Genomic DNA, 20,678 nt, shown 5'->3' on the forward strand with positions numbered 1-20,678 from the left:
CCTTTTGAGAATCATGACTATACTTTGATTACTAGCTAAATTATAAAGGGCATGCTATGGAATCCACATAAGTCAACTTGACCTATATTAAATACTTTTTCCTAATTGCAATATTATTGTAGCCGGTTACTTACTGTCCTCAGGTAAGTTGTTTTCCCGCTCTTCTCTCTCCATCTGTTGGCACCAGCCCTCCATACGATCTCTCTCTGCCTGAAGAAGCTTCAGAAACCAGTGCCCATCCCGTGGACACACTGACCTTTGAACAGCTTCCAGAGGATCTTCAGTGATAGAGTCAATCCAGGGGTCCGGAGGAGGTAAAATGGATGGATCAAAATCTGTATCAAAGTCATCATCCACTGCACATGCATGGTAATGATTTCCTGACCCTTGTATGCTAACAGTAGAGGTGCTTGCATCTCGGGAATATTGTCTTGATATTTGTCCAGAACACGTATCATCCTCTTGCGGGTCAATTATTTCAAAGTTCTCATGGAAATCCAGGTCTGCTTGCACGGCTGTTGTTACACTATTAGATCGTGTAAACCTGCGAAAGCTTGGAGAACACAGACATAAAATCTTTAGAGAGGTTTCATAGGTSACCTGGGATAAGTTAGTAATGCAGTAAGAGAGGATCTATTCTGCMACTTCTCTTAAGACTGGCAGTCACTGCTCTCAGTGCTATGCTGTACTTTTTCTTGAAATGATTGGCATAAAGTTATTTTCTCATTGGAAACCAAGAAATAAACACCTCTCTCTTTTCCATGCAACCCCACTGTTTTATTGAGGCAAGTGCCCTGATGGTTGTGTGGTTTAACAAAATTGGAAGCTAGTCCAAGACACAGCTAATTGTGTTAGTAGCTCAGGATCTGAGGTTACCAATCAAAGAAAACTTAAAGGGGTCTGATTTTAAGAAATGATTGCGCTTCCAGCTTTTAAAACTCACATGCCTTTGAAGTTGCACACCCAAAAACACAAGTCACATTTAAAAATCATGCAGTCTTTGCCTCCCTCTCAACAGAGATTGATGAGAAACTATTACCAATGAATCCACTATCTACATTATATTATATGGTGCCTTTTCTAAAGAAGATAAGTATTTTAACCCAGCAAACGATTTTATATTGCTTCTTCAAAATTACTCTTCATACTCATGTACCTGCTAGTTTACTTCTTCGGAAAATACCTCTGCCAACCCTCACAATTTTAGTGCCATTCCCAGTGCTGTTTGAGAGACTTGTTTTTCACATTCAACCCTCAGCCTCACAATGGTCTTCTCCTTTCCAGACAAGCTAGCATCTTCTATTACTATCTATGCTACCCTCATCATGCTGGCTGCTAAGCTGTAGATACCTTCCTTCCATGCATTGGTTGCACATGTTGGAGCCCCTGAGGGCAGAGAGCAAACCTTTAGTCACCCTGGGAGAGGCAGACAGAAGGAGGGAGAATGCAAAAAAGCCAAGGAGGGCAAAGGCATGAGCACAGGAAGGAGAAGAATTTGGTGTTCTGGTTTGGGTGGTTTTTCTTTAAATAAACAGCACCTCAAATTCTGCAGTCAAAGCAGTCTGAGGGAAAGAGGCAGGAGGAAGATTAATGGCTGTTGATGTGGGGCTCTGAAAACAGCAGAGCAAAGAAAAACAGGAGGTGGGAAGGGTTCTCCAATCAAAAAACAGAAAGAGCAATTCCTCTGCAGAAGAAAGCCCACAGTACCTTCTCAGCCAAACAAATAACTGGAAAACTTTAATAATAGAGTGTGTGCGTATATATTTTTCTAATGGCCTAGAATACAAAGATTTTAATGTAACAGCTGCTGCTTGCAGTTCTTTTGAAACAGGTGGTTGTTAAGTGATGTACAAGTCACAGTTATGCCATTGTAGTTTTGTACGATATGCACCAGCAGACTGAAAAATAGAGAGCAAGCAGAACTCTTCGGCTCGGTAGTATTTATCCTTTGACAAGCAGAGCAAAGCGTTTTGCTATGGACTGATACAGCAGAAAAAGTTCAGAAGGGAGGACGAGGATAATTGGAGATGTGGTATGGCTTCCATAGGAAGAAAGACAGTTCTTGGTTTAGAAAACAGATGGCTGAGGAGGGATATGAGAGACCCATGAAATCCCAACTAGGTGATGTTTCACCATTTCTCAGAGTACAAGAACTGGGGGGAGGAAGGCAGCCAGTTTCAAGGCTTAAAGGTTTAAATCTAGCAAAAGGAAGTATTTTTCCACACAATGTGTAATTAAATTGTCACAGGATACCGGGAAAACCAAAGGTAAAAATAGGTTCAAAGAGAACCTGAACACATTCACAGGAGACAGGTCCAGGAAGAGCTACTAAACTGATGTCATATCTGGCTTCCGAAGTCCCTGAACAACAGACTGCTAAACTGGGAAGATCTACTGGGAGAAGTATCACTTTATACACACCCTATTCCTTTATATGTTTCCTAAGTATCTGCTACCGGCCCCTGGCAGAGAAAAGCTGTTAGACTGGTATTGTTGGTTAGAAAGAGCTAAGCTTTAGGCTGATCTTGCAGTGAAAATCTTTTGGGCCAGTCTATGCTAGTTTTCTTAACATTGCCTTAATTTGGCCACCAACCTGACAGACCCCTTATCTGCGCTGAAGTGCAYGCATATACACACAAACGTGTGCCCACCCAGGCACATGCTCACAGAGGATTTCATTTTACTCATTGGCCAGGGGTCACAGAAAGCCAAGGCATCAGTCCCTGGTGTACTCTTCTGCCCCTTCCAAGGTGCTGGAGAAAAGCAAATCCCTTCATCAGCCTCATTCTTCTCCATGCCTTTAACTCCACATCACACCCTTCTTCTGCTCTCGTGTGTCCTAGCCGCTGATACACGTCTGTTTTAGATGACCACCTGTATTTCAGTTAACACCCTGGCTTTTCAGTGTACACCAAATCCCAAATGTGGAAACATCAAGGTCTACTTACCAAGGTGATGTATTGCTGGAGGCACTATGTTTCAAAACTTTTAGGAGTATACTCTTGCTGGTTTCAATATGAGCTAGTACCACCAAAACCAGACTGTGCTCGGCAAATAAAATGAATGACCTACTTTTTTTTTGCCTTTGTTTTATCTATATAATAATATGCTACAGGCTTGTTTGACAGATTTTTGGCAGTGGACTGTGTAACCTGTCTGTCTTCAGAAGAAAAACAACTTAGCAGTAGAATATAGCATCAGTTTAAAAAAAAAAATACTCCTAAAGAAATATATGTGGAATGAAATGGAAATGTAGGAAGGCACCCACTATCTGCCTGCCTCCAGCACACCTATATAAATTGCCTAATAGATGGTAATTTTAGTCTCTGACATAGCTTCCTCACCCACTTCCAGGATGTTTCACTCTTACAAAATACCATTTGTGTCCCACACGTGTCTTTTTTGTTTTGCTCCCAGTTAAAACTCCACACCACAGGAGAGCTGCTAAAGCTAATGCCTAAGTTTTCACTATTTCCACACATTCAAAACCCTCACAGGTCTACCTAAAAAAAAAAGTTTTCATAAATTGCTGGCTATTATGGTAAATAGGTAAAAAACAGACTTGCCTCTTCCTCTGCTTTCAGGCTTGGCTCTTTTGTATTCAGTTGTGCCCTGAAGGCACAAGGTGTAATAATTGCAACTTCAGAGAACTACAGCAGATATCTGGCCTAAGGTGCAGAAAGCCATGAAACTTCAGACTGGATAAACCAGTATGGAGAACAGCAGTATGATGTGTGTTTTGAACAGCAACAACAGGGTCACTTGTTAGCATTCAGCTCTCTGCTTCTTAATGTAATGCTTTTGAAAAACATGTTTACGTTTCTACTCAGAGAACTTCTTTCTTTCTTTCTTTAAAAAAAGAGAAATAGGTTCCAAACCAATTTAAGCATGGCAAGTCTCAGTGGCATTTATATTAAATTCAGCCTGCCTCATTTTATCGACCGTCTCTGCTATTTCTTGTTGTGGGTTTGTCCGGTAAGGTTGCAGCGCTGTCAGCAGAACAAAACAAATTGCAGAAGGAGTTAGCAGATACAACATTATTGACATGCAAGTCTTCTAATGGCGGGATCTTCAGTCATACATCTTCAAGGACTTGTGACAAGCAAAAGTATAGACTATCCATACTATCAAGCTACAGAATCTTATGTTTTTTACTCTGTCCCTCCCCCTCTCCCATTCACACAATCTTTTTTCATCACTAAAGAGTCTTAACAGGGAAACTCTAATCCTCTATTGTTGTTTCATGTTACCAAAATCCTTTAGAATTTCTCAGAATTTCTCAGTGGAATGTCTTCCACTGTGCAGAATATACACAGCCAGAAAACGCTGCAGACAAAAACCAAGTTAATATCAGTCCCAGCTCAGAGGGTATATCTTAGCTAAAATACAGATTTGAAGGCTCTGTCCTTAAAGCCTGGAGAGTTAGGAAGTTTAAAATAGAGTGTATGACTAGCCAGCTATATAGGTATGACTCTAAAACCTGAGTGTTGTCAGAAAAAAAAGTGACCAAAACCAAAAACCTAAATGAAAAAAGCCAAAGAAGAGGACTTYCTTTTTCTTGATGAGACAGAAGAGTATTTTTATTTTTTATATTCCTCTGCCACCACTTCAAACCGTTTCACTTTATAGTCTTTTTTGACTGTGTTCTTGCTTTTTCATCACCGAAATAGAAAAATAAAACAGGTATCATTCCTCAGTGTGAAAGGGCCCAGCCTGAAAAGGCTTTAACTACAAATGCGCTGTGTTAGACAAAGGAGCTCCACAACAGGAGGTGGGGGCACCTTCCCTGGCCCAACAGAAGCCAAAGGAGAGGTAGGAGGAGCATGCRTACACACGCACATGGTCTTAGTTTTCTATGGGAGCATTCTTAGTTCACAAACTACCATCATTTCAGCTTTCATAAATCCTCTTAATGTCAAACTGACGATAATTACCAGTTGACAGTTAGAATACGGAGCAATGGGCAAGATACTTTTTGGGGTGGGGATGTAATGGGAGGAGATCTCGGGGCACACAAGGTGCAGTGCAACAGAGACAAAGAGCAATCATGGTTCTGTGGGACTGAGAGCTTAAAGGATCTGCCCTTTAATCAGTAAGGATGTGTGCTAATTGGCCTGGCACAATAAATGACTTGTTCTTTTCTGGTTCAGTAGAACTGGTTGACTTCCAACAATTCAATTATCTTTTGTAAGTGAGGAAGGGAAGGTGGTCCCTTGAGGTCAAGATGGAGTCACAGGTGGAGAGAAATGATAAAMAGAGAAATGGAAGTGCTCTGAGATAGCACTGATCAGGGTCATAAGAAATATACTTTAAACATTTCCCCTGGAAGGGGTGGGTCATGTGAGGAAAGGGGAGGAAGATTTTATTTGGGCTTTTTTTAGTACCATGAGGAAGATCAGGTGAGAGAGAAGAGAGTAATAGCACCAGGATTATTAGGTTACTGTTGACAGGAATAGATAAAACTGCTCTTTTTCACAAGAAGGACTGGACAGAAGTACTCTATAAATACTAGAAAATGCACAGCTGTGCTTAGGGAATGGGTACAAAAAGGAGAATTGAGAGCAGGCAGCATAAAGAGCTGGGGAGAAGATGAGCAGCAGTGATGGGTCCAGCTGTAATATGGTCAGGTAGCGATAGGTACATTTTTCCCTTGAGCAGTGCAAGAGGAGGAGGAGGAGAATTCAGACTCATTTGTCTTGGCAGGAAGCCCAGGTTATAGACTGAAGGGCTAATGAAAGGTCTGAGGCTAGATGGAAGATGGAAGAGATAGAGCTGTGCTCCGAGGATGCTCTGGTTTTGAGCCACTTAGATCAAGACACGGAGGCAAAATCTTTTGCTTACTTGGTCCAAGCAGAGAAGCAGAAATATTTAAAAGGACATGAGGAGGTAAGGCTCTTGAGTGTGAGGACGACAGCCATATGAGGTGAGGGAAAGGGGGAGGAAAGGACAGCAAGCTAAGAAGAGTGAAACAAATGTTGTATGGAAGGCTTTTGGTGCATTAGGCAGACAGCTTTGTTGATTTTTAACAGCACATTTAGTAGCTTAAACTGGCACAGAAAAATGATTAATTTACTGTATTTATCTTCTTTGCTGTGTCATTCTTCTCTTATTTTATATTTATTCAATATTTCTGAATGATGAAAGGTTTTTTTTTTTTTTTTAACATTCGTTTCTCAAAGATTCAACTCAAAAGGGCTCCTCTGAGGTTCTGCAGATGTTATGGTGTAGGGAGAGGGAAGAATGCACCGTATTTACAATTCTATTCCTGTAACAGATAATCAATACATTGTGCTCTGCTGTGTAGAAAAAAAGAAAGAATATGAGTGCCAAATTGTGCTGATAAGCCCTTTGTGTCCTGAGTGCACTCATTTTCTGAGGATTAGGGGCTGTCCTTCATCAGTCAGTTCACTTCTGAAAGTGCATGATATATTGCTACTTGCCAGTCTGCTCAAAAACAGCAGCAACCTCAACTTTATCAGCAAGGAATCCCCCAAACACAGCTGTCATTGGGTAATGCAGAAATAATGTGCTTTCGCAAGGCAGACCAAGACAGGCAAATCTTACCTTGTTCTCTGGAACAATTAAAACAGCCATAGAAAGAGGACTTTGGAAGTAAGGTATTTACAAACAGCCATTTCTTTCTTTCTTTGTTTTTTTCCCTGTTTTTTGGGGGGAGGGTGGGGGCTGGGCTTTGGGGGTATTTCTTTCCTTTGTGCTTAGGCAGAAGGTAAATGGTCCTTCAGCATCTATTCTAATGCGCTCATTTATCTAGTGCTAGAAGAGTTGTGGGTAAATGGGGCTAAGGTCTAACACATAAAGAAACGTCTGCCAGAAAGAGATGTTTTAGCAGGTTAWTGAGGAACTTGGTAACAGCCTAACAAGGTCATTGCAGCTTGCATTTATTTTTGCTGAAATCCCTTTAACCTTTTAAAACCATAGGAAAATGCTGGCTTACAAAGAGAATTTGCTGAATTTAAAGTAGTGTGGATAACATGTTATTTTTCATTATTTTTAGCAGATGTGTAAAAAACAAGTGTAAAAATGTATTTCTGCTCTACTTGATACTACTGTCGGCAGGCCAGAGGAGGGCAGAGGGCCCTAATATTATTGTCAGCCCTGATTTGCTGCGCTCAGGTTTTCTCTGCAGAGGCTGCGAGGGGGGACTCTCCTCTCACTGAAAAGCAAGGCTGCCCCGTGATTTTCCTGGCGCTACGGCACAAGTTAGTTAGGAGCARAATGTCTCCAAAAGTTACATTGCGCCCAAAGGGCTCAGGAAAAAGGCACAAAGACTTCAGTCAGTGCTCGCAACCGCAGCAGGCATGGAAAGGCGGCAGCAGGCAGATCCGCCTGTGGGCAGGGGAGGGGAGGGAAGGGGAGAATCCTGCTTTTTTCAGCCACTCACTGAGTCCGGTTTGGGGCAGGAATTAGGCTTTGCAGATGCGGTCAAGCCCTCAGCAAGTTTATTTGTCTGTAGAGTGCCATGCACATTTACGCTGCCCTGCAAAATAGCTGCCTTCTGGCAATTGGTCCTCAAAAAGAAACATAACTCTTGCCGACAACAACTGTTCTAGTTTTTTCATTTTTTACTGGAGAACAGTTGTTTTCTAATTAGGGCTACACTGCAGATCTGAAAGAGAACTGAGTTTTGCAGACTTGCTTTTTAAATCTTGGCACTTTTTACAAGGGAACAGTTGTGATGCAGAGATGTCTGAGCGAGCTCACTGAGCAAGAGCAAGCAGCTTGGCTCTACCTCTGCACTCTTCCAGGTGCCTGAAATTATTCTCCTGAAAAGCAAGGTAAACTTCCACATCGAGCTCTGCGGCTGCAGCCATCCTGAGCCTGACACTGCAGCTGCATCATTTGCTGCTCTGTAGATAGATTTTCTGTGAAAAGCAGCTTATTGGAAGTGTATTGACCTTTAAAATACATGGCATTTTTCWTTCAGTTCTCCCACCAGGCCTGAAAAAGCAGCTCTGAGAAATAGGAGCTACAGCATTTGTAAGGCTCTGCTGTTCAGCTGGGTGATCTAACAACAGTTCACCCAGGAAACAGGTTATTTTGTCATGTGTGCAGGATCTAGGACTCTTAAAGATAGTTGTGACATAATTATTTACCTCAGAAAAACAATATTAACTTTTACTCACCACTTCTCCTCCTCTACTTGAACTCCTATGGACTGGAACTTACTGGTTGCTTTATTTTCACCTGATTTGGTAGATTCTTCAGCACCATCAACCTTAAAAAAATAACCAGCTAATTAGAATGTACTTTAGAATATAACCAGATAATTAGAATCATTCTGTATGGGTATCACCCCATTATTTAGAATTTCTATGTATGTTAACTACAAAGTATCAGCGCATATGGCTTGTACCGTAACTACCACCTTGATACAGTTGTATAGTTTATTTGTTGTGTGCCTATTTCTGATGTAATTATGGAATATTCATGATTCTTGTTATTCTTAAAGCAGTTTCGTTAAGACAACGTTAGGCCTACGAAATGCAGATGGAGTTTATCCAGTGCTTTATGGAGGCTGGATGTGCAGATTTGCCAGAGCCTTTGAAAAGCCATAACACCGCCTGCTGTGCTGCACCATTTGTTTGATTTTACCCGTTAGTTTGCATGTGCATGCGTATGTGAAGTGATGTCAAAATTATGTGTTTATTTAGCTTAAGTGTTAGTGTCCTAGATCAGAGCATTCGACAGATAGGATTTAAAGAAAGCCGACACAGCTCTTGGCTGGCATTATCTTGAAGTTAAAATTTAGTCACAGATGTGCCTTTGACTGAGCAAAACCACAACATTCTGGGTCCAATCAGTGTAGCTGTTAATTCCCAATGCTACATATGGGATTGTTAATCTTAAAAAAAAAAAAAAGAAATTGTCAGCATGCAGCAATTTTGGACCACAGTATTGTTACAAAGTGACCTGTGAATTCACTCTGACCTCAGGTGTACACAAGCTCCAGCTGCAGCTAGCAACTAGCACAGCAAACACTCTGGGTGCTATTAGTAAATAAGCTTGCTGTTGGCAGAGCCCAGTGCAGGAAAAGTGATTTCAAAGAACAGGGAGCGGAAGGGAGTTAGAGAGCTATTCAGTGAAGTACCCTTACCTGGTACTGGGGTATTTTGGGAGATAATTACACCCTAAACCCATCAGTTATTCAAGTCCAGTTAGGGGGAACTCCCGTAACTGGCAGAGAGAAGTAACCTTTTTGATGGAAGTGTTTTTTTGTTAAACAGATTACAGCAAAGGCATACAGCATCCTAACAGTGTCAGAGGGGTCAGAGGACACACGCAGAGGTTCATCACAAGTGCACGTTAGGTGTATTTATTAGAGAAAGATGCAAACCAAGAATATGCCTCTGGCTAATGTGGCTTGCGTTGCTCTACAGAGATGGGCCAAATTATAAGTATGGCATCCACCTGGGTTCAGTCTAAGCCTCAACTAGTTATAGTCAGYGGAGGCAGACTGACTTCATACTACCAGTCTGAAGGCTGAGAAACTACCTACCTATTTTAGGGCTGCTGTTCCAAGATAAGTCATTTTGGCAGCCAGAGCAAGCTCATGGTATTTCCACTCCCACACTAGCCCTTCAGCTGTTCCAGCACGACTGCTTGTGCAACCATGCTGCAAACTGGACTGCAGGGCAGACCAGGAAAATAGTTTTGCTTCTTCGTGAAGCCCGGTCAGTTTTAAAAATCTGGTTCACAGGTACAGCTGCGAGGGTGGCACAGTGTGGGGCAGCAGTCCTACRAGCCCATAGCACCACTGACGGTTCCTCCACTTCACACAACCACACCCTTGGACACCTCCACTGGTTGGTACACAGTTCCTATCCTGGCAGCCCTTCGCATACTATGCCCAATTTGGAATATGGATCCTGACTATGCTGATCATCTGTACATTTCAAAATTTTAGAGGGACATTTTCAAAGGCTTGCACAATGTTTTGGGCTTTGTTTTCCTCAGATCTCAGAAGCCAAGTCCGCTATAATGCCCCAAAGCAGCAGTTCTGACTTGCAGCAGCACTACCTTAAGAAGAGACAGCTGGGAGACGGTCTTTTAAGAACAGCGGTTCACATTACCGTTGTTCATTCTGGCTGCCGCAAACGGGGGAGTAATTTCTTTCTACCTGTTACTTTGCAGGATCTTTGTCTGCAAAGGAGTCTTGGTCACTTTGTTCAGTGAAATGAAGGATCACAACAATCAAATGGCACCTCAGCCTTGGCCTGGTATGGGAATAAGTAAGAGAAGAGCTTTCTTGTATCTTCATCCCACCTGGGTCTTGTTCCCATGTGTAACACTCAACATCCACCCTTCTTTCAGAATTTATTTAAAAGAAATTGCCGGGGAGCAGAAAAAGGGTATAGCAGAGGCAGTAAACTGCATGCACAGGCTATGGTAATTATTGCCCTTCCCCGAAGAAGTACGAGATTACTAAAGTCACAATTTCTCCAGGAGCTGCCTCCTGGGATGGCATACTTCTGCACACCACCTCTCATCAGGCTGATGTAGAGATTTCAGAGTAAATTCTTAGGCTTTACTAATCAGATAAGCCTGTACAGGCACATGGGAGGCTGTAAACACAACCTGCATCTGCAAGAAAAAAATCCTGTCTTTTCGTGAAGGCTGATAAGCTGCAGATCACTAGCCTATTTGCTTGGGATTCAGCTCCCATCAAAACCTGTGTTGATTCTCAGCTGATTGCAAGTTCACATACTTTGTTGCAGAACCAAATCCTGCAGGTAGATAGCCGCACTCCTATACACATTCTTTTAGAGGGGGTATGGGAAAGATTAAGTAAGATAACAGATTAAATTGGTCTACTTTATTTGCTCTTCTCCTTTCTGTAAACAGGAGTGAACCTTGGCTGGGTTACTTTTCTTGTTTCACTCCACCAGAGGTAACAAAGTGTAATTTTCTTTAACAAGGCCAAATCAGAAGGAACCTATCCCCGGCTCTTGAGGCCGAGAGGAACAATGCTGCCTCATTCAAGTGGCTACCAGTCATTAGGAAATGCATGAATAAGCAGTGACAATTAATTCAGTGAGACTGGACGAAAATATTTTTTGGGTGATAGTGTAATGTAAATCACTGTTTTACACATTCTCTTTCAATGATTTAATTCATGCTTTTCTGACCCCTGCTGTGTTATGATTCATAGATTAGTACTCATGTGTGTAATTTAACAAAGCTGAATAATAAGCAGCAAGGAGACTTAAACAAATCCTTGTTTCTGACATATTTATGATAAATTAGTAAAACATCATCAGTACCATGCAGAATGATTAGGCTACTGCAGCTTCTACATAGGCACCTGTCAGGAAAAGTAGAAAAATACAGGGAACATTGTATAACTAAGCAGTGAAACAAATGTAGAAATCCAAAGCAATGGCAAATTACAATCAATTTACAATGTACAAATTACATTACAATCCAAATCCTATACTGTACCTGTATTCCAATAGATAAACATCTGTTTTTCTTGAAGTGGTCCTTCTTTCTATCTTCTACAGCAACTGTGGCAATGGTGGTGGTGGTGGTGACAGTGGCAGTATTGTTTCCTACATGTTGACTTGCTGGGCCATGGATCTGTGCATTGGCAGCTTCAATAGCAGCTGTTAGTGCCTTCATACTGTCCAAGCTCTCTGTGGAGTTGCTAAGCCCTGACTGACTGATGATATCTCCCCTCTGCCCATGCCCATCCATATATGCATCCTGGGCAGACTCTGTGCTGCTCTGGGCCGTGATGGAAATAAATGGCTTGGTGGTAGTTCTTGGTGGAACTGGAGGTGGTGTCTTCTTATAGGTGGTGATGCAGGATGACACTGGAAAAAACATATGAGAGTTCTTGATTTATTGATGTGGCAGAGAAAATGAAGGCAAAAATGATCCCAGAACATCACTGAGCAGGGGCAGGGCCCTGTTGGCCAAAGAGCCCCCAGCAGCTCCAGTATCAGCGCTAGGTCTCTGTCCCGCTCATCAGGGTCCTCTGTGCCTCCTGCTGTGACTGACAGAATTGCCAGTGTAGGGAAAGAAAGAGCTATTTGCCAGTTCCTCCTTAGTCTTTTTAGAATTGTTTTCTCCAGCATATTTATTACTAACTTTTGTAAGTCCATGTGTGGACAAATCATTCCTCCAAAATGTTCATTCTGGTCATACTCTGTAAACAGGATTCACAGGGATCAGCCTCCAACCACATATCCTAGCTAACCTATATTTCATGCAGTTTTAAGAAAATCATGTTTACTATCTCTCTATCCTGCTCTACTGTGTTTATCAAGTTTAAGTAGAATTTTAAATTACATTTCTTCGCTCAAAGAGAGATTCCAAGACCATCCCAGGTCAAAGTCTGCTAACACTCATTATATTTAAACTTATGTTTTTCTCAATATAAAAAGTCTCACTTGTTGCACAGACTTCTCAAACACTTTGAAATATGCTGTAAACTGTGCAGGACATTTTTCAAAGAACAACATTTTGCCACTCATATTTCTCCTTCTAAATATAACACATCAGTTCTGGGAAAAAATCTGCCTCATTTTACACACAGGGAGTTTTATACCCAGTGAAGTCAATGGCTGAAGCCTGTCCATCAGTGGGACTACTTAAAAGAAAGCATAAGTGTAAATGTTTGCAACAGCAGAGGCTTTAAAGAAAGTTTATGAAGACTCATCTTTTCATGGGAACTTGCAGCACTCTGTATTTTGAAGGACATGCTCCCTTTTAAATGTTTCTATATGGATTTAGAAGTGGAGCTTGAAGTTCCCAGACTAGAAACTATTGGCCTGTGTGTACAGAATTACATGCAGAAAGCACTTCATGGAGATAAAAACATCTTCTTTTATGGGCTAGTTGGTGGCTCTGCATTACTGATGTCCTGGAATGCTTTCAAATGAGGAAAGAAAGTCCATTAAGAACAAAAAACAATCGTGAAATGCTTTATTTTTTAAGAAAATAAATGCAGGCATTAACCTGCGCAAAGTTCAGACACAAATGCGTTAACATAAATTCTTATTAACAGTAATCATATGGCAAGAAATGATTCATCACATCATTTTAATTGGCAGACGTCTGTACCACCCACATAAAAGGTAACTCTACTACAGCTGTTCTGCTCGCTGTTTGCACTGTACGTGCTTGTTGAGCCAGAAGCCATTATGGTATTAATTTGACTAACTCAGATCCATATGCCTCGTATCTCCCAGTAGCTGTAGGAATCATTACAGTGTAAAAGGTGTTTCCAGGGCATGAAATCAAACAAGATTTTTTTTTTAAGGACTCTAGTCTGAGTTTCTGATAACGTGTCTGAACCCATGTAAAACACATTAAATGCTAATGGAAAAAGAATATTTCACTAAGGTAGTGAGGGTTTTGAAACTATGATTCACTTCTGAAGAATCAAATGGAAACCACAGCATCTCTGAGAGAAGAGATGGGTAAAAATGAACTTGTCAGATTTTAACTCCTGGGAAATTAACAATCTGTAGGGGTTAAAGGTGTTTTTTAAAGTGCTTATAACAAGGAAAGTACCTGCAACTAACAGAAAGGATGACAATTTTACAAAGAGGATTGTGACTTCTGTGCAGTTCTGCACTGGTTTTGACACTGCCCCACAGCATTTGTGGCAACTGCGCACATTCACGGAAATCAGCTGCTGCGGTTGCAGCACAGACATTTACTGCAAGACTTGCAGAGAACTAGGGAGGCTGCTGCTTGTGTGACGATATCCCAGAAACGAGTCAGGCTTTCCGTGGTCCAGAGTACATTCTCCGAGTGGTGGAAATGCAAACTGAAATGCGCCACTGACGAATTTGAAGCACATACATACTCATATATCTGTGTCGTGCTTTGGGAAGCCTGTTAAGAACTTGTCTAACAAAGGTGTGCGATGAACTTCGCAGTTCAGTGATGTATAAATTGTCCCATTTAAAACATACTAGGCAAGGTCATTGTGGAGCTCGGGGGAGACACCAGCCACCTTCAGCACATCCCAGCAAAGCAGTGAGGGAAATGATAATGAAACACACTCGAAAAGTGCTCTTAAGTAGAGGACATCGTAGGGTATAAATAAAAAGCAAGCCACAGCAAGACTGGTCCCCATATCACGGGTCATCCCCTAATACAAAGGGGCTCAATAGCTACCGTGTATTGACAGCTACCAGGCATTGCAAATACAGAATCGTCTGATTAAGATGCCTTTCCTTCTGTAGGTAAATGTACTCAATGAGGAGGCTAAGCCACCCGGCAATGAAGGATGTTTACACTCAGCTAATTAAATCTCAAGTTATTCTTCAGAGGGGGGAGAGAATTGACAAGTCATACAGTGAGATTGTAAAGAGAAACAGCAAACACTGTTTTAGCAAGTCAAAACAAATCCTCAGTTTCCTGGAGTCACGCAGCACACACTGTACGGCTCCGGAGAAGCGGCGTGTGCAAGTCATAAAAGAACCCCAGGCACTTTGTTACTGGAAATGATGTCAACTCCCGCCACTCCTCTGCACAAACTACAACACAACGCTGCTCAGGCCCCAGTCGCAGGCAGCTGCTCGCACAACAGCGGAGCTGGCCGAGCCCTCCAAAAGCCTGAAGCGTAACAGCGCAGCAGACTTGGTGCATCCCTTTTCCCGAGGCGCTTGCAAGAACTTGGCAACTTGTGACATGGCAACTTGAAGGCTTGAATTTGCTGTAGCGTTTTAAACACTAGGATGCATGAAAAAACAAACAAAAACTCGTCAAGAAAAATGACAAAACCCCTGGTGCTCTCCTTGTCCTGCTAAGAGCGCAGGAACAGCATGGCACGTTGCTGCCTTGGCCAGGCCAAGAGCTGCGTCCCCCTGCAAACGGGGAGCTGTCCCATCTGGTTCTCCTGCGCCAGAAGCAGGCTGCCAGGAAGGTGGACTCTGGAGGAGAAGATTACAAGAGGCTCACGGGATGCACAGGGAACTTCCAAGGCTTTTTGCACTTGAAAGTTAATTCACATCAGGAAGCAAATGTAAAGGACTATAAATTCCCTGATAAACACGTTCTTGGAAATGGATCAAGGAGCAAAGTTCTGCATTGAAACCAATCTGACTGGAGAGTCAAGTCAAAGTAGTCTGATTTTTCATTAAAATTGTTTAGACATGGTGTTACTCAGAAATAACTTTTTCTGAATAGCGACTGTGTATATAAGCCCTCAGTTTGTCACAACAGAGAATGCACTTTCATATTATTTTACAGAGCGCCAGGGCTGCTAAAGCAGGTATACATTCCTCTCCTAAGGCATATGCAAGATTTAATCCAGAAACTAGTTAACAGTCACTTAACCAGTTGTTAACCAGTAACTAGTTAACTAGTTAACAGAGGAAAGAACCCTCTCATTCCCAACGCGCCTTGCATCAGGCCCATCATTCCCATCTCCATTAAGTAAAGCTCTCCTGCTCATTTTGATCTTTATCCTATTTCTATGGCCTGCCTTTGGGTTACAGTTTAATCCCAAATACCTAGTGAGAAAGCACTTTCTCCAGATTAAAAGCAAAAAGTCATGGTGTTTGTCCTCCTAGCTAGTATTTCCAAACAACTAGCTCATGGGACAGGAATTTGGAACAGGGAGTGTCAACCACCCAGTTCAGAAGGAAGTCTAATGATAAAAAAAAAAAAAGAAAAAAAAATCCCAGATTGCATAATAATAAAAGCTCGAATTTGAATGTTTCATTGTAAGAGCACTTCAGTTGTTTAAACATGTTCACTAGGGAGATGAGCCCTCAGGAACAAACATCAGCACACAAACACTGATTTTTAGCTCAATGAATGGGTGCTCAGGAGAACCCCAAGGCAGATTAATATTTGTGAAGAGATCAAATTCAGGCACTTTGAACAGTGCAAGTGATGAGATGTGTAAGCAGTTCCTTTCACTCTCTAATTTGGCAGGCTCGTATAAAACTGGTTAACAAATAGAAGAATATGGGAAAGTGCAAATTTAAAGTTAATTAAAATAATAGTCTTTCTTGGAGTACTTGGACTACTGCCACAGTTTGCAAGGGGCAGCAAAAGACACAATTTGTACACACATAAGCAGTAAGGTACAAGGTAAGAATTTCTCAGCCCTGCAGAGATGGACATCRGTCTTCTGATTTAATATCTGCTGAACAGGTGGGTTACTCCTACCTGCTACACAGGTGTGTTACAGCAGTGCCCGTGCATCTCATACAAATTCAACCCACAGACAGATGTAGAAACATCCTAGCAGGCCCAAGCCTCACGCCTGCGTTGCCCCATGCTCCCCACGCAGAGGTGCAAGTGCTTGATTTGAGAGTTAGGTTCAAACCGAGCTGGTATTCTCTTTGCCATGCGTTTATTTCCTTGCTTTCTGGAAGTTTGGGGGCAGTGCTTGGAAATGGGGTTGTAGATCCTGTATCGTTATTTTTACACATAGAAATATTGGTATGAAAATGGAGTATGCATTTTTTTAATAAAAAAACCTGTTTCCAGACAGCAGATGGCTTCTGAGGAAGGGGAGATTTACTATTAAAAACAAACTGAAATAAATAAAGATTTTCATAAGAAATTCTAAACTGCCCAAGGAAATAAAACCAGAGTGAGTTATAGATGTCATTATCCCAAATGAGAACTACCGAAATCTCTGTAGCATGCCATCATGCGCTCTACCTAAACCATCCTTTTTCTGTATCCCCACCACTGTATAACGATATATTTTAGTTGACAAAAGCCTAAGCTACACAAAATTTGGAAACAGGCATAACTCATGACTGAAACCGTGCAGAAATCTATACAAATTATCTAAACTCTCTTCACTGTCCATGATAGCACCACAGGGTTAAGATTTAATATCCCATGTACTTTGAGGTCTAAAAGCTGGTGCTGGTGACCTTTTTGTAAGTCTGAACATCTTTGTTTGCAGGTACAGTACAGGTGCTCCCAGCCTTGCAACCGGCTCTATTTGGGAACCTCCTGAAACCTGAGAGAGGGGTGGGACTAAATATGGCTCATCCTGTACTTCAAATGAGATTAATATTGAGTGAAAAAAATCTGTATGTGCATAATCAGTGGATGATAAGCGAATATTTCTCTAGCAGATTTTTTTCTTTTAATGACTGCTGTTGGAAGCTGCTAATGCCAGTCAGAAGTTTAATTGCTATCTCAGGGAAGCTGAATTAGCGCACAGAGAACAGGTGAGACAGTCAAAGGCATCCACTAAGTGTAGTTTATCATGGGGTATCACTACAAATTACAGATGCACAGACAAAATTCAGTGCACACAGCCTTCCTGTGAGATCCACTTCACTCTCTGTGTATCGCCACAGCTGAACTTTTCTCTACATAAAAGCTGCCAGTATGTTAACAGTGCAAAACTTATGTAATTCAGCTTGTTAGGTCAGAAAGCAAAGACTTCTGCAAGCACCTGAAGTTCAGGAAAACTTTTCATATACGCTGAAAGTCATGCCCAAAGTAGATCTTAGCTAGGACAGTTCAGAATACTTTACTCCTAAAAACTGTTGTCTTCACTGACATCAAGCAATTAGGACTTGGCTTTACTTTTTCAGAAGACAGGGATAAAATAGGTAAGAATATGACTGATTGCAAGCTCTAGATTTCATTTCAGTTAATGCGTAGGAGCTCCCTTGCCTTTTTACATCAGAGATTTGCTTCTGCTGTTCAATAGCTAGTGATGGTCTCAGTGAGCTGAAGCTACACTGTGCCTCCGGAGCTCATGCTTTACAGATGGGTGCTATGGGCATTCAGTCCTGGCCGCCGGTCCATGTGACATGATGTTATATATCCATGAATGACATATATCGGTAGCTACTCAAATCGAAATTCATTCAGGCTGAGAGGGAAGTCAGAAGTGAAACTGTTTTGGCCTTGTCTTTAAACTCTGGCTACCAAAAAAGCATCTGGAAAAACGATGCCAAGATCCCATGGACAATACCATGATGTTGTTCCAGACAGATGCTCTCAGAGAGCTTCAAAGGTTCAAAATGCCTTAAAACAGTAATGGTAGAACGTATGTGATACAGAACATCAACCTTTACATTCAATGAAGCATGTTGGGAAAGAGTAAAAAAACCCAATAGAGCTGCATAGCCTTTTTTCGTTAGCATATGAGTTATTTACCATCTCTTTTCATCTTCACTGCATTTTTTTCTGAGAAAATCAGGGAAACACTGTTTGATCTATAGCATCAACTAAGTCCAGTGAACTGTTCCAAAGCCTTCTGCGCTTAAATACTTCACCAATTCCTTTATCTTTCCCACTTTCAGGGTATTCATGGAAAACAAGAAACATTAGAATTTTGGATTAAAAAAGGATACTTAAAAATATTTTATGTTTCAGAAGTTACATGTCATAAAATCATCATGGTAAGAAATTTATAAGCTTTCTCAATATCAATACATTTATCTTATAAAAAGCACTTATGGGAAACAGAGGGAACTATGTGACGTATGGTAGTTTATCCCACTTAGACAAGGATATGTAACAGTAAATAAATGTAATAATGTGCAGCTTGATGAAATCAGATTCTTTTCCCATATATTTTCCAGGAAGCTACTTCACTGGCACTTTGATATAACATTTTGTTATGTGTTACTGCAGTGCACTCAAATTTCAGAATTTTGCATCTCTTTCCCTCTGGCAATACTGTTAATAAAACAAATGGGCAATATTTTTTAATGAGGAGCTGTGCTAGCCAAATGCAGACACATATATGTAAGCAGCTATTTCAGTGTGAAACAAGTGCAAGAACCAAGGCTTAGATTTTCAGAAACACAGAAGACTGAACTTGCTGCAACAACCTAGCCACCCTAGCTAGGATCATATATTTAAAAAGTTTCAAAATCAAACATACTCTGAAATACTAATCACTTGTTTTTTTCGACTACTGAGAAACTGTGGAATGTTAAGACTTGAGGTGCAGCTGCACAGTGCTTAGTGCTAAACACTTGAAAACCTGCCTCATATTTACATGACTGAACTGGCGCTGGACTTTTGAAAAAATGACCTGAAATGTGAATATACAACTTAATTTCCAGAATATACCAGTAGCTCTTTCAACACACAGGTACACAGGGAGCCTGCCAAAATGGAGCCCACGCTTGCCATTCTGCTTGGGTATATTACTGTAGGTGCTATTTCTCAAAACTGTCATGTAATATTTGTAACTACTGCTTCTGGACATATTTATGTATTTTTGTACACATGGTTTGCCTGCACTTACAAGTGGAATATTTAACATCTGAGCAGCCAATACATATGAGACTTTAATCCTGTCGAACCTGCAGATACACCAGGGCAGATGTGTGGTCAGAGACAAGCCCACATGTCACTAACGCTCTCCTAAAACAAGTACGGCATGTCGTGCCCTCCTTCACAGTTCATTAAGAAGAGCTGCACTGTGTCCTTCCTCATCCTCTGCTGTCAATCACTCTTCCTCAAACTGTGGCAATGATGCTGAGTGATGATAAACMAAATTTAGCAGTCAGGCATTTTCGGAGGAGCTTGCTTGGTCAGATGTCAGGAACTTGATGGAGTAATTGCCAGGTGAAATGGTACAACTTTTGTCATGCAAGAGATCAGACTAGATAATAATTAAGATTCTCCTTATGGCCTCCAAATCTACGAATTGCCTAAACTTACCTGTGAATCTCGAGAAGACTTAAGCAAACCAATTATCTCCTAGTAATCTGATCACTCAGCATTTAAGCTGGCTAGATATTAACATACTTGGATATTGCTGTTTTCAACATTACTGCAAGGATTTGCTTCACTGCAACTAACTTTCAAAAGACAATATTGAGCTGAGGTACTGACACTTCAAAGTGCGATTCCTTTTGGAAAAGAATGACTGTAAAAGTTGTCCCCTTCTCCTCAAAGTGGAATTACACTGTCTTCGTTTGCTGCTGATGTTAGCAAGAAAACGAGCTTCTACTGTTTTTTACTCCTAGTAGTTCTCCGAATACTTAATAAACTTAAAGTAAGGTAAGCAGAATTCCGTATCATTGCACATACTGGCATCAAACCGCTCTTGGAGAATTTGATTAGTGATGCATCAAAATTGGTTTAGAATTCAATTAGTTTAAATTGGTGCAAACCCATCCCTGATGTGGACGCATTTAGAAGTGGATATGACTGATAAGGTGCTTTTTTTAAACTTAAATGAAAATGCTGCAGAAGTAAGAGTGATTCATTCACAGAGTTTATCCCAATTAACTGTATCAGTTCATTGATTTTTAACCATGGTTAAAAATCATGGTGCGCAAGCAAGCTGTACATTGTTATCAATTACATCCATTTGAATCCAGTGAAAACTGTACGGGTATAACTTAACCTGATGACAGTTTGGGAAGTTTAAGAGCCCTCCTTAGATTACTGAGTCAAAATGGGTTCTCTGGGTTGCTCTACTTGAGTGCATTTGTGCCTGCGAGGCTTAGTTACTTTTATATCTGGGATTTCAGGCATGGTAAGCAGCATTGTTACTTATGAACTTCTCAAAGTTGACCCACACTGGGGAAACTCTGCACTATTAGACAGGTCTACACATACAGGACAGTTATACTCATTCAGTCATTAGGGGATCGGTACACACAGCAAGTACGGAAACCAGTTTTGCATGGTATTCAACCCTAAGGCTGTTCAGTAGCTTTTAAGCAATCAAGAAAGTCATTTCTTTG

General features: G+C 41.2%; 1 protein-coding gene across 1 annotated transcript in view; it reads right to left on the reverse strand.

Annotated features, from left to right (window-relative positions):
- Nucleotides 1–20,678, reverse strand: part of DLGAP1 (DLG associated protein 1) — a 143,398-nt gene that overhangs the window by 15,761 nt on the left and 106,959 nt on the right. The window contains exons 5-7 of the mRNA XM_026070566.1: nt 11,461–11,834; nt 8,145–8,236; nt 135–553 (exon numbers count right to left, since the gene is read on the reverse strand). Of these exons, the coding sequence (XP_025926351.1) occupies nt 135–553; nt 8,145–8,236; nt 11,461–11,834 (885 nt within the window). The remainder of the gene's footprint in view (nt 1–134; nt 554–8,144; nt 8,237–11,460; nt 11,835–20,678) is intronic.

Source organism: Apteryx rowi, unplaced genomic scaffold (genome assembly GCF_003343035.1).
Source record: "Apteryx rowi isolate R43461 unplaced genomic scaffold, aptRow1 scaffold_312, whole genome shotgun sequence".
Lineage (NCBI taxonomy): Eukaryota > Metazoa > Chordata > Aves > Apterygiformes > Apterygidae > Apteryx > Apteryx rowi.